This window comes from Eubalaena glacialis, chromosome 6 (assembly GCF_028564815.1).
Source record: "Eubalaena glacialis isolate mEubGla1 chromosome 6, mEubGla1.1.hap2.+ XY, whole genome shotgun sequence".
NCBI lineage: Eukaryota > Metazoa > Chordata > Mammalia > Artiodactyla > Balaenidae > Eubalaena > Eubalaena glacialis.
The window spans coordinates 68,428,439-68,448,137 of NC_083721.1; the positions used below are offsets into that span (position 1 = coordinate 68,428,439).

The 19,699-nt window shown below is 35.1% G+C and overlaps 1 protein-coding gene across 1 annotated transcript in view; it reads right to left on the minus strand.

The window, feature by feature from the left end:
• POLQ (DNA polymerase theta) overlaps positions 1-19,699 on the minus strand; it is a 107,740-nt gene that overhangs the window by 63,007 nt on the left and 25,034 nt on the right. Inside the window, exons 10-14 of the mRNA XM_061193154.1 lie at positions 16,786-16,928; positions 15,121-15,325; positions 14,653-14,795; positions 1,404-1,597; positions 402-526 (exon numbers count right to left, since the gene is read on the minus strand). Of these exons, the coding sequence (XP_061049137.1) occupies positions 402-526; positions 1,404-1,597; positions 14,653-14,795; positions 15,121-15,325; positions 16,786-16,928 (810 nt within the window). The remainder of the gene's footprint in view (positions 1-401; positions 527-1,403; positions 1,598-14,652; positions 14,796-15,120; positions 15,326-16,785; positions 16,929-19,699) is intronic.

A 19,699-nucleotide genomic window follows, 5' to 3' on the forward strand; every position in this document is an offset into this window, starting at 1 on the left:
ACTTGCCATCTTCCACAATAACAAGTATTAATCAATAACTTGATGAGAAAATGAAGACCAGTGAGAACTGTGTCTGTTTCTTCTTACAATACACCCCCGCCCCCCAAAAAAAGACAGAAAAACAGAAAGAGCAATGGTCAGCAGGTTGCTAGGGAATGGAAGGGGACCAAGATCCAGACACTCAGCCAGCTGCTATTCTTCTGTAGCAGGGTAACTGAGCCCACAGGAGTCATAGTTTTGGGTGTTCTGATGATGACAGGAACTATACAAAATTATGGCTTAACATGATCCCCTCACTTTTAGAGAAACCTACAGTAAAATGGAATTTGAAAAAAAGTAATCTTAACTTGGCCTCAAACCACAGAGTCTTAAATAAATGTGGGAACACTTGTTTAACTGACCTGCATAAACAGCAGCTGACTGTTGTAACGATTGAATCTGTCCACGACTGCATCCATATTTCTGATTAATTTCCTTTAAGGGAACTTCACTGATTAAATCTAATAGCACAAGACTGGTAAAAAACCTGGAAAGTAAATTACCAAAAGTATGGTAAGAGGTCACTTATGTCTACTATGAAAGTACAACGTATGTTGAGAAACAAGAAAGAACCAAAAAAGGTAAGAGGGTGAGAAGGTGAGAAGATTCCTAATAGGATATAGGATTAGTGGACAAAGAGCTCAATGTTTGTAAATTCTAACATACGTTAGTACTATAGCAAAAAACTAATATCCGTATAACAAAACGATTTTGTCCATGTTTCAATAATGCTAACTAATTTTAAGAAATGAGACTTGGTTCAAGAAATATGATGGCCCAAAAATTTTAAAGAACACTTGATACACAATTATATCACCTAATCATATTTCAATCAAAATTTGGTTACAAAAAAGTTTTGATGTGAAAGGCAATTGTGCCACAAATAATCCAAGTCTATAATCCTTACAAAATTTACACTTGACTATGATGTAAATAATATGAGACTAATGTTTTAAGAAAAATAATTTTATTATATTTCAAAGAAGCTAAAGCCTGTACAATTTCCCCACCTGAATCTTTTAATTGGCTCTTCCCTACTGGTAACAAATCACTTCAAAGGATGATACAAACCATATCCTCAAATGGAGCCACACTAAGTTGGCAGTTCTGATCATATAGTCTTTAAGGGAAGAAAGTAATTAAATGTTCTACTTTAAAAAGTCTTGATATATAGTGGTTTCTTATAAGCTACAAAGAAGAAAAATATCAATAAATTCAGTAAATACAAGAAGTTGAAAATTTTTACTATATTCAGCCAAAACTTTGATTTTAATGACAATGAAAGTGATTACAATAAACTGGACATCTACCGTATATCCAATACTGTGTTAAAAACTGGATAGTCCAGGCTCCTTGATATTTACCTTTTATGGATGGCCATTTGTCGGTGCTGTTTCTCAGTTCTGGCTACTACTTTTCCTTTCACACAGCGAGCCAAGAACCCTTCTTCAACTCCCACTAGCTCTGCCACCCGTTTCATAGAAGCTGGTAACTTCTCCCATAAACAGAAAAATCGATACCAATCAATAGTAGTCCAATCCTCAAACACAGGTGTAACCTAAAGGGAAGAAGCATCATTCATTACCTAAAACTATTGCATTACGAAAGGGACAAAATTGTAAATGTAAACTTCATATTAAAAACAAAGGCTTCAGTATTTGGAAAAATTTCTAAATGTGATAATGCCTCACTTATATGGAAACTTCATTTAATCACAAACAACTCAATGACAAGAGAAAAGAAGAGACCACTAAGCATACAAGCTGGATTTCACAGAATCCAAGAACTTTAATCATAGACACTTTTAATCTCGGTATTCTGATGTTAAATACAATCTTAAGTATTTTGTATGATTTCTGAGAAAATACAGGGAGGGGGAAGAGGAATCAATATTCACAATTGCTATAATATATTATCTGAAGTGTCCAGGATTCAACAACAAAAAAAAAACAATGAGACATGCAAAGAAACAGAAACATGTGTCCCAAACACAGGGGAAAAAGCAGGCAAAAGAAACACCTTTGAGGGGTTCCAGATGTCAGAAATATCTGCAAAGACTTCAAAACAGACATTATAAGTATGGTCAAAGAACAACAACAACAACAAAAAACATGCTTAATAATGTAAAGGAAAGTATGATGACAATGTCTCATCAAGTAGGGAATATGAGTAAAGAGAAATGATAAAAAAAAGAGCCAAATGGCAATTCTAGAGTTAAAAAATACAACTGAAATGAACTATTAACTATAGAGCTCAACAGTAGATGCAAGCTGGCAGAATAAAGAATCAGCAAACATGAAGATAGATCAATCAACATTATGCAATCTGAGAGGTGAGAAAAAAGGAAAAAAAAATGAACAGAGCCTCAGAGAAATGTGGGAAGCATTAAAGTGTACCAACATATGCATAATGAGAGTACCAGAAGAAGACAGAAAGGAACAGAAAGAACATTTGAAGAAATTATGGCTAAAACCTTCCCAAATTTAATGGAAAACTTTACATATGCAAGAGACTAAAAGTGAACTCCAACTAGGAAAGCTCAAAAAGATCCACACCCTGATGCATCAGAGTCAAAATGTAAAATACCAAGAGAAAATCATGAAAGCAGCAAAAGAAAAACAATGCATCATATACAAGGGAAACCAAAAAAAATTAAGAGCTGACTTCTCATCAAAAACAATGGAGGACAGAATGCTGTGAAACAACGTGTTCAAACTGCTGAAAGAAAAAAAAGTCAACCAAGAATCTTATATAAAGGAAAACTAACTTTATAAAATAAAGGCATAACAAAGACATTCCCAGATAAACAGAAAATTTGTTGCTAGCAGAATTGCCTTACAAGAACTACTAAAGAAAAGCTCTTCTGGTTGAAAGAGAGTGACCCAAAACAGAAATTCCACACAGAAAAACAAAGAGTGCCAACAAAGGTAATTGCGTGGGTACTTGTAAAGATAGTATTATTGTATATTTCCCCTCCTTTCTTCTCTTGACTGACTTTAAAAAGCAACAGTACAAAACAGTATGTATAAAACATATAAAAATACAAAATGTTTGACAATAACGGCCCAAAGGAGGCAGGTGGGAGCAAAGCTATATTGAAGTAGGAAATAACAAGAGATAGCAACTAAATCCATAGAAACAAATAAAGGGAAGCACAAATCTTAAATAAAAATGTAAATATAACAAATTTTATAAGTATACATTTGCTCTCCTTTCTACTCTCAGCTTCTTTAAAGACATAAAATTGTATAAAATAACAATTATAACAATGTACTGTTGGGTTTGTAACACATGTAGATTAGATGTAACATGTATAACACTAATAGCACCAAAAAGAAAAAAAAAATGGAATAGGAATACAGCTATACAAGAATAATGTTTCTATATCTCAATGGGCTCAATGGGATTAAGTAAGTATAAATTTTAAGCTGTATATGCTAACCCCCTGAGTAATTACTGGGAAAATAACTTCAAAAAATATAGAGAAAAATTAAAGAAATTTAAAAGTTATACTAGAAAGTTTTGCTTAATTCAAAAGAAATCAGTAAAAGTACAAGAGAACAAAAGAAGACGTGAGATATATAGAAAATAGACAAAATGTGGAAGATGTAAATCCAACTACATCAACAGTAACATGAAATGCAAATGGGCTAAATAATCTATCAAAGACAAGAGATTGACAGATTGGATTAAAAAAAAACCAGAATCCAACTATATGCTGTCTATAAGAGACACTTTACAGATTCAAAAATACAAACAGGTCAAAAGTAAAAGGAAGGGAAAATATGTAAACCACAACTATAACAAAGCCAGAGTAACTAGACTAATATCAGATAAAATAGACTTTTAAAAAAAAGTTCACAGAAGAGGAATATTTTATAATGACAACAGGACCCATCCATCAAAGAAACATAACAACTGTAAATATATACAGGGTTCCGAAACACATGAACAAAACTTGACAGAAATGAAGAAACAGACAATTCAAAAATAAGAGTTGAAGATTTAAATACCCTCACTTTCAACAGTGGAAAGAAGAACTAAGAAAATCAACAGGAAATAGAAGGTGAAAACTATACAGTAAATCAACTAGACCTAACAGATATCTGTAGAACTTCAACCAGCAACAGCAGAATGCACATTCTTCTTGAAGCCACATAGAACATTCTCCAGGACAGACCATCTACTAGGCAATAAAACAAGCCTCAATAAATGTAAAAGGATTGAAATCATGTGAAATACGTTTTCTGACAATGGAATGAAATTAAAAATAAATTTTAAAAAATTTTGGAAATTCACAATGTGGAAATTAAACAAGATGCTACTAAATAACAATGGGTCAGAGAAGAAATCACAATTGAAATTACAAACTACCTTGAAACAGATGAAGATAAAAAATGAAAACATAAAATACCAAAACTTATGGGATACACTGAAAGTAGTGCTTTGAAAGAAATTTATAGTTATAAATGCCTATACTAAAAAAGAATAAAGATCTAAAATCAATATCCTAATCTTCCACCTTAAGACACTGCAAATTGAAGGGCAAAGGAAACTCAAAGCAAGAAGAAAAAAAAAAAAAAAACAACTATAAAGAGCAGAAATTAATGAAACAGAGAGTAAAAAATAATAGAGAAAATCAACCTAACCAAAATAGGTTCTGTTAAAAGGTAAACTGAAACACATTAAAATTTTCAAGAGTTTATTTGAGCATGCACCAATTAGAATTGGGCAGCGCCAAACCAAAGGCAGTTAGGAGCCCTCTAATGACAGGAGCTAGGGGCAAAGTTTTTATAGAGAAGATGCTGAAGAAAAGCAAAGCAATTACAGGACTGGTTATAGCTTCAGCAGTTGCCTTATTTGGGAAAACCTAGTTGGCTTTTTGTGATTGGTTGTTCTCAAGTTTCACTTTCTTGGATTCAAGTGCATTGACTAAGGCTTAAGTTTTGGTTTGCTTACATAAGCTGCTAAGACATTAAAGCTGCCTCAGTCTAACAGCTTCCTTGTTTAAGTATTGTTAACAGTTCTTTGAAACAATACTGAAACCTTTAGTTAGACTGATCAAGAAAAAGAGAGAATACTCAAATTACTAAAATCAGGAATGGAAGAGGGGACACTACTGCTGCCTTATAGAAATAAAAAGAATCATAAAAAAATACTATGAACAATTGAATACCAATTAACAATTTGTTAATTGAACAAATTAGATAACCTAGATGAAATGGACAAATTCCTGGAAACATACCAACTACCAAAACTGATTCAAGAAAAAATAGAAAATCTAAATAGACCTACAACAAGAATAGAGACTGAATTAGTAATCAAAAAATGTACTCCAAAGAAATGTCTAAGCCCAAATGGCTTGACTGGTGAAATCTATTACCAAATGTTTAAATAATTAACAGCAATCCTTCACAATTTCTTCCAAAAAGAGAGAGGAACACTTCCTAATTCATTCTACTACCTCAAAACCACACAAAATCATCATGAGAATAAAGAACTACAGACCAATGTGTCTTACGAATGTAGATGCAACAATCCTCAACAAAATACCAGCAAACCAAATCTAGCAACATATAAATAGTACTATACAACATGACCAAGTGAGATTTACCCAGAAAATTCAAGATTAATATATCTGAAAATCAAATAATGTAATATCAATAGAATAATGGACAAAAATCCCATGATGATCTCAATAGATGCAGAAAAAGCACGTCACAAAATCTAATACCTTTTTGTGATTAAAAAAATTCAACAATCTAGGAATAGAAGGTAAATTCCTCAACCTGATAAAGGCTATGTGCAAAAAATCCACAGCTAACATCATACTTGATGGTGAAAGCCTGAACACTTTCCCTCTAAGATCAGAAACAAGACAAAGATGTCTGCTCTCACTATCTCTATTCGTATTTAACTGGAGATTCTAGACAGGTCAAGAAAAAGAAATAAAATTCATCCACAGTGGAAAGGAAGAAGCAAAACTACCTCTATTTGCAGATGATATGAACTTGTATATAGAAAATCCTAAGGAATCCACCAAAATACTATTAAAATTAATGAACAAGTTTAATAGGCTGCAGCATACAAGATCAAAATATTAAAAAATTGTTCATACATTTCAATAAACAATCTGAAAAGAAAATTAATAAAGGAATTCCATTTACAATAGCATTAAAAACAATAAAATGTTTAAGAATAAGTAACAAAAGACATATAAAACTTGTACTGTGAAAACTATAAAAATTGTTGAAAGAAATTAAAGACCTACACAAATGTGAAGACAGCCATGTACACTAACTGGAAGACTTAACATTGTTAATTGTCATCAAAATTAAAAATCTTTGTGCTTCAAAAGACATAATCGAAAACCTGAAAAGACAACCCACAGAATGCAAGAAAATATTTCCATATCATATATCTCATAAGAGACTTGTATCCAGAATATATAAAGAACTCTTACAACTCAATAATAAAATGATAAATAACCCAGTTTAAAAATGGGCAAAGGATCTGAGTAGATATTTTTCTAAGGAAGATATTCATGTGGTCAAGAAACAGATGGAAAGGTGTTCAACATCACTACCCATTAGGGAAATACAAATTCAAGCTATAATGAGATAGCACTTCAAGCCCATAAGGGTATACTTAAAAAGACAGATAAAAACAAGCATTGGAGAGATGTGGAGAAATGTGAACCCTTGTACACTGCTTGTGGTAATGTAAAATTATGCAGCTGCTTTTTAGGACTTTGGAAGCTCCTCAAAATGTTAAAATTAGTTACCATATGATCCAGCAGTTCTACTCCTAGATATATACCTAAGAGAATTCAAAACATATGTCCACGAAAACTTGAATATGAATGTTAACAGCAGCATTACTCATAATAGTCAAAAAGTAAAAACATATCAAATGTCCATCATTTTGATGAATGGATAAAGATGTAGTACATCTCTACAATGAAATATTATTCTGCAATATAAAGGACTTAAGAATTGATACATGATAAAACATGGATGAACCTTGAAAACATTATGCTAAGTGAAAGAAACCAGCCATGAAAGACCACATATTATATAATTCCATTTATAGGAATAAGAATAGAATAGAAAGTCTATAGAAAAACAGAAAGCACACTGGTGGTTGCTCAGGGGTAGAGGAGGATGAGGAGGTTGAAGGAAAATGGGGAGTGACTGCTAATGAGTACAGGGTTTCTTTCTGGGGTGATGAAAATGTTCTGAAATTAGATGTTGATGACTGCACAACTCTGTGAACATACTAAAAATCATTGACTTGTACACTTTAAATTATATACTATGTGAATTGTATTGCAACAAAGCTATTTAAAAAAAACTCAAATTCCCTATGAGAAAATTTTCAGAACACTCTTGAAAGCCCCAAAATAGACTCAAAGAAATAGAGAAACATCTCTTTTCATGAATAAGACCAATCAAATTAAAAAGGATGTCAGTCAGTTCTCCTCCATGTTAATGTATAAATTTAACAATACCAATGAAAATACCAAGTTAATTCTAAGCGATATATGAAAAGGTAGGTAAGCAAGAATACCTATGAACACTAAAAAAGGAGAGCAATGAAACTAACCCTACTAGATACTACAATAAAAGCTTTTAATTAAAACAGAGGTAGTAGTGTACATATTGGTAAAATTGGTCTGTTGTCAGGTCAACAAATGAAATAGAAATATACCCAACAACAAATGGAAATTAGAAATGCATCTAAACACAAATGCAATTTAGTACATAAAAATTGGAGAAAAAAGTTAAATGAAAGCTGAAGAAAATTTTTCAGTCACTGTGTGTAAACAAATCTTTTTAATAAATAAAGATGCGACTACAGATAGCCATTATGAAAAAAGATAAAATTGAAGAACCATATATTAGAATAAACTCTAAATGGAATGGAGCACAAAAGAGAGGGACTACAATCATATAATTACTTGAAGAAAATGTGAGAGAATTTATAATCTCAGAGCAAGAAAAGCATTTCTCACTGATTCTAAAGTTCAAAATTCAACTACATTTTTTTAAAATGCTATACAAAACACACAATAAACAAAGTCAAAAGCCAAGTGAAAAACTAAGAGAAAAATATTTATACCACAAAGAACTACTCTCCCTAATATATATAAAAGAATTGTTAAGGGCTTTCCTGGTGGCGCAGTGGTTGAGAATCTGCCTGCCAATGCAGGGGACACGGGTTCGAGCCCTGGTCTGGAACGATCCCACATGCCGCGGAGCAACTGGGCCCGTGAGCCACAACTACGGAGCCTGTGCGTCTGGAGCCTGTGCTCCGCAACAAGAGAGGCCGCGATAGTGAGAGGCCCACACACCGCAATGAAGAGTGGCCCCCGCTCTCCACAACTAGAGAAAGCCCTCGCACAGAAACGAAGACCCAACACAGCTAAAAATTAATTAATTAATTAATTAAAAAAAAAAAAAGAATTGTTAAAACTTAAGAAAAAGACCAAAAATACAACAGAAAAATGTGCAAAAGACATGGACAACTCATAGAAAATAAAATACTACCTTAAACATATAGAAAAAATGTTCAAATTTATTCATAATAAAAAGTGTAAATTAAAAGTACACTCAAAAATATAAAAGCTTGACAATATAACTTTATTTATGAGGTTGTGGGAAAATAACCACTCTCATATAGCACTGGTAAAACTGGAAAATGATACAAACACTACAGAGGGCAATTTTGCAAAACCAAAATCACATATGTCTTTACACTTGACCCAGCAATCATACTTCTAGGATTCTTTCCTAAAGATACCCCTCCATCAAAACTAAACTAAACAATAATATATGCCAAAGTTACTCACTGCAGCATCATTTGCCATACCAAAATATTGGGAACAACTCAAATATCCATCAGAGAACTGACTGAATAAACAATGGTATATCCACATACACAATGGGGTTATACAGCTACAAAAAGAATAAAAATCTCCATGAACTGACAAAGAGTGATTTCCAAGATATATTAGATATATTGTTAACGGGGAAAAAGAGGTACAAAGTAATGTATATAGAATACTATCCTCTGAATAAGAAAGGTAAAGTGAGACTGTATCTAAGCACTTGCTAATATTTATACAATGAAAAAGAAAAGACATACATCAGAAACTAATGAAAACAGTTATCTATGAAGGTGACAGGAAACGGCATGCAGGGCATTGACATATAGCTGCCAGACTTCACTGGGTATTCCTTTTTATATAGTTCTGACTTTTGAATCACATAAATGTTTTAAATATTCAAAAAACAAAATAGTACATGCAAACTTAAATGTTTTATTTAAAATATAAATGTACATTAACTTGCCAGTTTTTTGAGATAGGGTTAAGGTCTTTTGAGTATGAGTCTATTGATTAGAATTTACCATGGCTTTCTTATGTAAACCATACCCACAATACATTGTCTCATAAATCCAGTTTCTCTTTTGGTCAAGTGAAGTTAGACATTAAAGAAAATTGCAAAATAATCTGTGAACAGTATCCTTCTAGTTGTTTTCCAATATAGATTATAACTTTTTTTCAGAGCTTTACAGAAGTCTCACTCACATATTTTATCAGCAATTATTTTAGTAACTTGCATTAAATCTAATTTTCATAGAAGTAAACTGGCAGTCTGACTCTAGAGCCCATAATCATAACCACTGTACAATAAATGAGACTTATTTTTAAGGCCATGCCAGATAACTGGTAAGACCAGCTTTGAGATTCTCCTTAGACACATTCTCAAGCACAGAACTTTGAACACATTATCACCCACGTAGTACACATGTTCACTAGAAGGGGGTGGGAAGAAGGCCCTGTACAGAAATTTCTCCTCTGCTCTCCTCTGTATAGTGTTTTTATTGAAATATATTTCTTGATAAGCCTTCCTAATTCTTATGATAATTTCAAATTTACCCCCCACTCTCTTGCCTATCAAAACACATGTATTTGCTCTTTCCCCCTTCCCAACTTTATTGAGGTATAATTGACAAATGAAATTGTATATATTTAAGGTGTACAATATAATGATTTGACATATGTATTCACTGTGAAATGATTACCACAATCAAGTTAATTAGCACATCTATCACCTCACATAGTTACCATTGTGTGCATGTGTGTGGTGAGATTCTCTCTGTAAGCAAATTCCAAGTATACAATACAGTATTATTAGCTATAATCACTATGCTGTACATTAAATTCCCAGAACTTATTCATCTTACACAGGCATACCTTGGGGATATTGTGGGTTCAGTTCCAAAACATTACAATAAAGCGATTATCACAATAAAGTGAGCCACACAAGTTTTTTGGTTTCCCAGTGCATATAAAAGTTATGTTTTGGTTTAACAGTGCATATAAAAGTAGTCTCTTAAGTATGCAATAGCATTATGTCTAAAAAAAACCATGCACACACCTTAATCTAAAAATAATGCTGTTAGGGAATTCCCTGGCGGTCCAGTGGTTGGGACTCCACGCTCTCACTGCTAAGGGCCGGGATTCGGTCCCTGGTGGGGGAACTACGATCCACAAGCCGCAAGGTAAGATCCCTCAAGCCGCAAGGCACAGCCAAAAATAAATAAATAAAAATAAAAATTTCTAGTTAAAAAAAATAAAAATAATGCTGTTAGAAAAATGGCACCAAAAGACTTGTTCAACGTGGGGTTACCATAAAACTTCAATTTCTAAAAAACAGATGCAGTATCTACAAAGCGCAATGAAGCAGAGCAAAGCGCAATGAAATGAGGAGGTATGCCTCTAACTGAAAGTTTGTACCCTTTGACCAACACCTCCCCATGTCCCCCATACCCCAGCCCCTGGCAACCACCATTCTCCTTTGTTTCTGAGTTCAACTTTTCCGATTCCACATTAGCGAGACCATACAAAATTTGTCTTTCTCTGTCTGGCTTATTACACTTAGCACAACACCCTCCAGGTTAATCCATGTTGTCACAAATGGCAAGGTTTCCTTCTTTTTTATGGCTGAATGATGTTCCATTGTATACATAGTTATAAAATCCTATTTTAAGCTAATAACAACTTAACTTCAATGCTATACAAAAACTCTATGCTTTTACTTCTCCACCCCCTATTTTATGCCATTAATATTACAATTTACATTTTATCTTATGTATCTATTAACAAATTATTGTAATTATAGTTATTTTCAATGTTTGTCTTTAACTTTTGTATAAAAGTGATTTGCATACCACCATTACATTCAGAATTCTGAATCTGATTATAAATTTACCTTTACCAGTGAGTTTTATACATTCATATGTTTTTACACTGTTAATTAGCATCCTTTTATTTCAGCTTGAAGAACTCCTTTTAACATTTATTATAATGCACGTCCAGTGGTGATGAATTTCCTCACCTTTTGTTTGTTTGGGAAAGTCTTTATCTTACCTTCATTTCTGAAGGACAGCACTACTTGGTAGAGCATTCTTAGCTGGCAGTTTTCTTCTTTAAATATTTTGAATATATCATACCATTCTCTCTGCAAAGTTTTTGCTGAGAAATCCACTAATGGCCTTTTGAGGTTTCCTTGTACATGACAAGAGTCTTTTCTCTTGTTGCTTTCAAAATTCTGATTCTTGGACTTTTGACAGTTTGATGTGTCTAGATGAAGTCATTTTGGGGTTGTACCTGTTTGGGGTCCTTTTAGCTTCATGTCCATATCTCTCGCCATATTTGGCATGTTTTTAGCCATTATTTCTTTAAATAAACTTTCTGCCATTTTCTCTCTCTCTTCTCCATCTTGGACTTCAATAATGTATATGATGGCGTCCCATAAGTCTTGCAGGGTTTTTTCACTCTTCATTCTTTCCATCCCCCCAACCCCCACCCCCCACCCCCCCCTCCTCTGGATGTATAACTTCAAATGACCTGTCTTTTTTTTTTTTTTTATTAATTTATTTATTTATTTTTGGCTGTGTTGGGTCTTCGTTTCTGTGCGAGGGCTTTCTCTAGTTGTGGCAAGCGGGGGCCACTCTTCATCACGGTGCGCAGGCCTCTCACTATCGCGGCCTCTCTTGTTGCGGAGCACAGGCTCCAGACGCGCAGGCTCAGTAGTTGTGGCTCACGGGCCTAGTTGCTCCGCGGCATGTGGGATCTCCCCAGACCAGGGCTCGAACCCATGTCCCCTGCATTGGCAGGCAGATTCTCAACCACTGCGCCACCAGGGAAGCCCCAAATGACCTATCTTTGAGTTCACTGATTCCCTCTTCTGCTTGATCAAGTCTGCTTTTGAAGCGCTCTGTTGAATTTTACAGATCACTCATTGTATTCTTCAGCTCTGGGATTTCTGGGTTTTAGGGGGCTTGGGGGTCTTTTTAAAAATGGTTTCTGTTTCTTTGTTAAACTTCTCATTATGTTCATGTATTGTTTTCTTTATTTTGTTGTTGCCTATCTGTGTTTTCTTGTAGTTAACTGAACTTCATTAAAAGGATTAGTCTGAATTCTTGGTCAGTCAGTTCATAGATCTCTATTTCTTTAAGTTTGGTTATTGGAGCTTTATTAGTTTCTTTGGTGGTGTCATGTTTCCCTGATTCTTCATTATTCTTGCATACTGGTGTTGGTGTCTGTGCATTTGAGGAAGCAGTCACCTCTTCCAATCCTCACATTTGCTTTGGCAGAGAAAGACCTTCACTAGTCAGGCTAGCTTGGGGTTCTAGAAAGGGCCAGCTGGTAGAGTCCACAGGAGGGCAGGCAGGGCCTCTGGTTGGGTGGGGCCACTGGCTCAGCTCTGCATTCAGGCAGGACCACTGCCTGAGCTGCCTGGTCAGGTGGAACTGCTAGCTGGGGTCCATGGATAGGCATGACCACTGGCTGAGCTCTGAGGTTGGGCAGGGCTGCTGCTTGGGTTCTCCGGTCAGGCAGGAACAAACTGTACTCCCTGGCTGGTTGGTGCCATTAGCTGGATTCCATGTTCAGGTGTAGACAGAGACTGTGCTCCACAGTTGGGTGTGCCCACAGGATGAACTCTGTGTTCATGCAGGACTCCAGGCTATGTTCCACAGTCAGGCTCCCTGGTCAGGTAAGACTGCAAGCAAGCTCTGCAGTTTGGTGGGGCTGCTGGCTTGGCTCTCTTTTTTTTTTTTTTAATTAAAAGGTTTTTATTATGACCTTTATTAAGAGCTCATAAATCACATTCTTAATCTGGCTCTGTTACTACTTTTTCCCTCCATGAGTTCTCCCAAAGTTATAAAAAATAAAAATCTATAAATATACATTGAGGATTATGCACAGGCCACTAGCCAGGGATGCCAGCTGGGCAGAACTGCTCACCCTGCTTCCTGGCCAGATGGGGACGTCATTCTGATGTCACAGTGAGTGGAATCACTTACTGGCCTCTCTGATTGGGCGAGGTGGCCAGGGGAGATGCAGAGCCACTGCCATGGTCCACATACTGGTCACTGTGAGCCCCGCCCACTTTTTTGTTACTAGCTGACCCTTGGTGGTCTAGCCTTGCCAATATTCCCAGGGTTCTCCATGAGGCGAGACAGAAGTGACCTTCCCAGGGAATACTCCAGAATGCTGAGGAAACTGGATGACTACCTTGACTCTCTTCTCCCCACTAGAGAAAGTGGATGCCTCAGTGTGGCACTGTGCTTGCTTGAAGGAGCGGCAACAGAGTCAAAGTGAAACCACTGCTCTTAGTGTTCTAATGTGGCCTCTCTCAGTTTTTGTGCTCTAAGAGTGTTTTAACCTCACCACCAGGTTCTGGGATTTTCAGAAAGGCATTCTTGACTGTGAATAGTTGCTAATCTGTATTTTTGATGAGGACTAGAGCCAGGGATCTCCTATACCACCATCTTGCTTACACCACTCCCCACATCTGCTCTTAATTGCAAAATTAAGTATTTATTTCCAGTCAGGTTCTTCCCAGAGAATATGATCTCAAACTTTATTTTACTCAATTCTTATCAAAAATCTTTGTTATAAGAAATAATATTTATAAAAGATTATCTAATATAAACAAACTTTAAAAATTCCTAATTGCATTTACTCTAAATATTTTATCAAGAATCTAAGTCCCATAGTGTCTTTTTAGGACATTTCTCTTAGGCAATAAAATGCAATGCTTCTCCTAAATTTTTTTGTTTTTTATCTTATGAATATTGAGACTAACAAAGCTTCCCTCTTTGCTACAGCTGCTAGACAGCCCAGAACCAATGTTGGGCACAACAACTGTACATGACTTAATGGTGTTCTTGTTTATGTACCAACCTTTGCTTGAGTTTTACATTATGATCTTATCTTTAATTTCCAGATATCTCATTGTCCTTTGCTGTGTTCTTACATACTATATAATACACATTTTTTAATAAATCACCTCAAATACTTTTTGAAAGAAAGTTGGAGAAAAAAGACAAGTAGGGAAGTAGATTGAAAAGGTCACTAGAACATTTAGCTTATTACTTTACAACAATTGTTCTTACTTCTTCTCTATTCCCACCAGTACTACCCTAGTCAAGGAAAGCAGACAAGATATTCCCTTAGGGTATCTTTGATGTTCAGGATTCTTATAGGTATTTTATCCCCATTTTCACAAATATAATAATGAAGAAAACAGAACTTACCAGATAAACAATATGCAGATCATTTTCTAAAACAAAGCCCTTCATTGCTCTTTGGAGGTCAGCAAAAATATCTAAAGTATCAACTGGAGAAAGTGAAGAAGAAAGAGTTGCCGAACCAAGATGTGTTGGATGATACACACTTCCTGATTTGGGATTGGGGGTGGAGAAATAAAGGACCAAATGTTAAAAATAAAATAAAACAAATGCTGTCTTTTGGCATTCTATAATTAACATTTTAAGCCTCTGATAAATTTTACAAACAGAATCCAATGCATGGATATTTATTAGCAGGCTCTATGCTAATTGTCTGATGTTGCTGAACACAGCACTGATTTACTAAAAATGAGTTGAAAAGTCAGTTTCCTTTTATACTGCTGGAAAAGTCAATTTCCTTTTACTAAGCAGTCTTAGATACTCTAAATCACTAAAGGTGAAAAAGTGAGTAAGTTGCAATTAAGAATAATTTACCTTCTGTTCCATCACTAGCTTCAGTAATCTGGATGAATTCATTTTCTAGTAGCCACATTACACAGGCCTCAATTGCTCCAAGTTGAACAGAATCTTTATTTTTCTGAATTCCCTGCTTCCCTTCTTTCATACTTGCAGCCAAAAATGTGCAAGAAGCATAAGTTTGTATGTCCTGTGATGTACTTGCCACGCCACCGACTATTATCTGAGACAAGAGGTTTGAAATATTCTGTAACATTTTAATAAGACACATAGGTCCTCAAAATATAAAAGAAATTATTTGTTCTCTTAAAATATTATCAGCATCTTAATGTAGAGACTCTTTATTAACTCTTCCACCATCATTCATTACAAAGGTAGGTAACACCTACTGACAACATGAAAAGTTTTCCTTAAAAGTAGATATAGCATGTTCTCATAAATGAAAATAAATGAATCATTATCTATCTGAAATGTGGGAATTAACAACATAATTAAATAATATACATATATAAGTATATAACATATATAAAGGAGGTGTTGATGGTTCATGGCCATGAACCAAATCAATTCTTCTCATCCTTCCTTTTTTAAATATGTGGGCATATAAGAATGCAAGTATTGAATATTCCCCACCTAGAAGAGGGGTGAGAATCGGTGTAGAAAAAGATGAAAGTGGCATCTTATAGATATCATTTTCCTGAAACTATTCTATTACATATACTAATCTGCCCCTTGTCTTCTTTCATTTAATGTATACTGGAAACATACCAAATCATGCTAAACAGAGCTATTTCATTCTTTTTAATGAGAGCAAAGCATAGTTTTACCAAGATTTGTTTAGTTGTAATGGTATTTTAGATGTTTCCAGTTTCTTCTTATTACCAATAGAGCTAAAATAAACATTCTTGTATCTTTAATTTGATGAAATTTCACAAATACATCTCTAGGTAAAATTCCTAGATGTGAATCTGCTGGATAAATGGCTTTGTGCATTTTTTAAAAAATTCTTAGTAGGTATGGCCACGTTGCTCTCCAAAAGAGTTTCAGCACTGTATGAGCACCTACTTTCTACAGTCTTACCTATCCTGTGCTATCAATTACTTTCTTTTTTTTTTTTCAAACAGAGCTAAAGGGGAAAAAAAGAGAATGAGTACAATACCAGTCCTCCAGCACCAGCAATGAAACCAACAGCAAGGCATGCTGGTATAGGAATAGAAACTTTTTTGGCTGAATACATGAAACAGTTAAAAGGGGTTACCTTTGAGGACTCTGAGCAAAAGGTTTTATTTTTCACTTTAGATACTTCCGTATTTAGAAGTTTGCAACTTCTAATTGTGTATTTGTAATTTAATTTTATTTTAATATCAACAGGTATTATCTGGATGGAGGAACTAAGGTCCATTTTTGTCATCTTTTTTTAAAATTCAGAAAATAATAAAGAATATCTAAAAAATAACCATCTGGCATTTGTGATTTAATCCACTGTTTTGAAGTAGATTCATATGGCACTAGCTGTATTAAACTCCAGGAAATAACTATATAAAGTAGAAGAGGTTCAGACTTGGGAAGGCTATAAATAATCTCATACAGAAACACAAAGCTAAGATTTTTCACATACTAAAGTTCTATCATTGTACTATAGGAACAAAAAAGCAAATGGTAATTTAGTGAACTCTCTCTTACCTCCAGAATAGCTCTTATCATGCTCGAAGTTACTTCTTCTCCTTCTTGTCTTTGCAAACAGCTGCGAACAGGTTTTAGAGATCCCTGAAGTAGAGCTATACCTTTTGATTTCTCAGAGTTTTTACAAACTAAGATACTCTCACCTATAATCAAAAAAAACTATATATTTGCAGAATCCCAACACATCTACATAAAATACCTGCTAAAGAGAATTTAAACTGGTTTACTTGTTTAAAAGGAGACAAGAGATGATAGTGGTTGTTATAATCATATAATTATCACTAATGTTTTTATTTTCTGAATTTTGGATTGAAGGGGATCAGAATATGCTACACCAAAATATGCCACTTTAGCATAAGGATTATTTTGACCTGAAGCCAATTGGGAAGCAGCAAACATAGAAAGAGCTCTTTGCTTTCTCCTTATTTGCTTAGAAGCAGGACATAAATTTCTCTGTGAAAGTGTTCCCCTTCCTGTCTCTCACAGCAGGAGGACAATTCTTATCACTGGAGACAAAAAGTCAGTATTGAGATGGGTGTGCACAAACCTCACTAAAGAAACCTTAACTTGCATTAATCTCCAGCATATATCTACCTTCCCACAATGTACCACCCCCTAGAAGCCCAAACCCCTATTCCTTTGTCTTGTCACTTCTCTACAATTCATCACCCTTTGTTAAAAGGGTATATAAGCCCCCAGCATCTAACTGCTTCTTTAGATTTCTACTTTTCTATTAGGGACTCTGTGTATGTAAAAAATTAAATATTAACATCAAGTCAAATATGTATGGCTTTTTTCCTGTTAATCTGTAATTTGTCAGTTTCATTTGCAGGCACTAGGCATAGAACCTAAGAGGGTAGAGGAAAAGTTTTTTCCTTCCCTACAGGATTAACTATTGTTATTGAATAATTAAGTATATAATAGCAATAGATATTTTGAAAACTATAAAGGAAAATGCAGATGCAAATTATTACTGGTTATGAAACTGCATACCAGTCCCTGTGTCCCTGTCCCTTGAAGTAAAAAGCTCCCAGGCCTCCCCTCAGTCTCAAAAGGCTGGCTCAAGTGTTAATGATTAGGAAATGAGAAGGTGTAGAAACAAAGAATAGCTGTTGGGCCAGGAAACTGGTAACAATTTAGACTATAAACCAGCCACAAAGCAGAGTCACCGAACTCTCAGTTCCCTGAAAGATATTGATAAAAGATCTAACACACGTTCCTAAGTTGTTCTATAGGAAGCAGACCCCCAGATGAAAACTGCTGACTGCAAGCATGTAGACCCCAGACCAGCTGAACCCAGAAAACTGGTGATGCTTGAAACTTCACCTTGATGCCAACCAATCCGAGAATTGTGCACAAGCTGCTCATGCACCTGGAAGCACCCCCCCTCACACTGCCTTTAAAAGCCCTTTGCCTGCACCAAGATGTTAAGATAATTTTTAAGGACGCTAGTCCACCATCTTCTCCTTCTCGGTTAGCTGGCTTTTTCTAATAAAGTCACTTTCCTTGACTCAACACCTTGTCACTTAACTTACTGGCCTATCGTGTAGTGAGTAGCCAAACCTGAGTTCAATATCAGTTATACATGATGATAATATAAAGTCAAAAATATTAACAGATACCTAGAAATCATATTATAACACTCACTAATTTAAATGCTTTAGGCTATTGAAACAATCAAGTGAACAAAAATATGTGAAAGCACTTATTAATTAAAAACATATATAGGACTTCCCTGGTGGCACAGTGGATAAGAATCCGCCTGCCAATGCAGGGGACACGGGTTCCATCCCTGGTCCGGGAAGATCCCACATGCCATGGAGCAACTAAGCCCGTGCTCCACAACTACTGAACCTGTGCTCTAGAGCCCGCGTGGCACAACTACTGAGCCAACGTGCTGCAACTACTGAAGCCCACACACCTAGAGCCCATGCTCCGCAACAAGAGAAGCTACCGCAATGAGAAGACTGCGCACTGCAACGAAGAGTAGCCCCCACTCACCGCAACTAGAGAAAGTCCGCGTGCAGCAACAAAGACCCAACGCAGCCACAAGAATAAATAAATAAATAAATAAATCTTAAAAAAAAAAGTCACTAAGAAAAAAATACACAAATATACAATTTATACAAACATAAACACTTATTACAACAAGTAAGACTAGAGAAAACTAATTTTTTTTCCAAAATGAATCCAATAGTAAGGGAAAGGAAGTGGTAAATAAGATATTCAACAGGCAAAATGAAAGCCATTTGCATTAGAGAAAAATAAAAATAAAAGTAGCATTGTGGTGGACTATACTAACCACCCAGGCAGAGAGAAAATACAGATGATGCTTTCTTAACACTGCCAAATTGAGACAAGATAGGAAAAATATAAGGAACTATAAACTTGATAACCATTGGTTAGTTATCCCAAATATAATTACAAAAAACATAGGTACCATCAAAACAAACAAACAAACAAAAGCCAGGTGAATAAAATATACCACCTGGCTCTTGTGATAACTATAAAACAACCCAGCTTAAAACAAAAAAACTACCTAGAAAATGGATCAACTAGCATTAGCAACAAGGTAAAAAGCCACTTTGAGCAGTGTAAAGCTCTTCCAGGCTTTGATTCTTCAACAAAATAGACAATCCTTTTTCAGGATGAGCAAGATTCATGAAAATGCCCAAAATAATGCCAGTATATATGTCCAGATCCCATTCCCACCTGCCTAGTGAGGCTGTATCCATATTATAATTGAGAAGTCAATTAGAATCAAATCATTCATAGATTTGAAATAGATAGATCTGCAAACTTTTTAACTTGCAAGTCACTGTTTTGGCACAAAGCACCATCATCCTACACTGGAAGGTTCCAAGAAATCCAAAGAGAGATTAAAGAGTCATCTAAATAAAACTCCATGAACTAT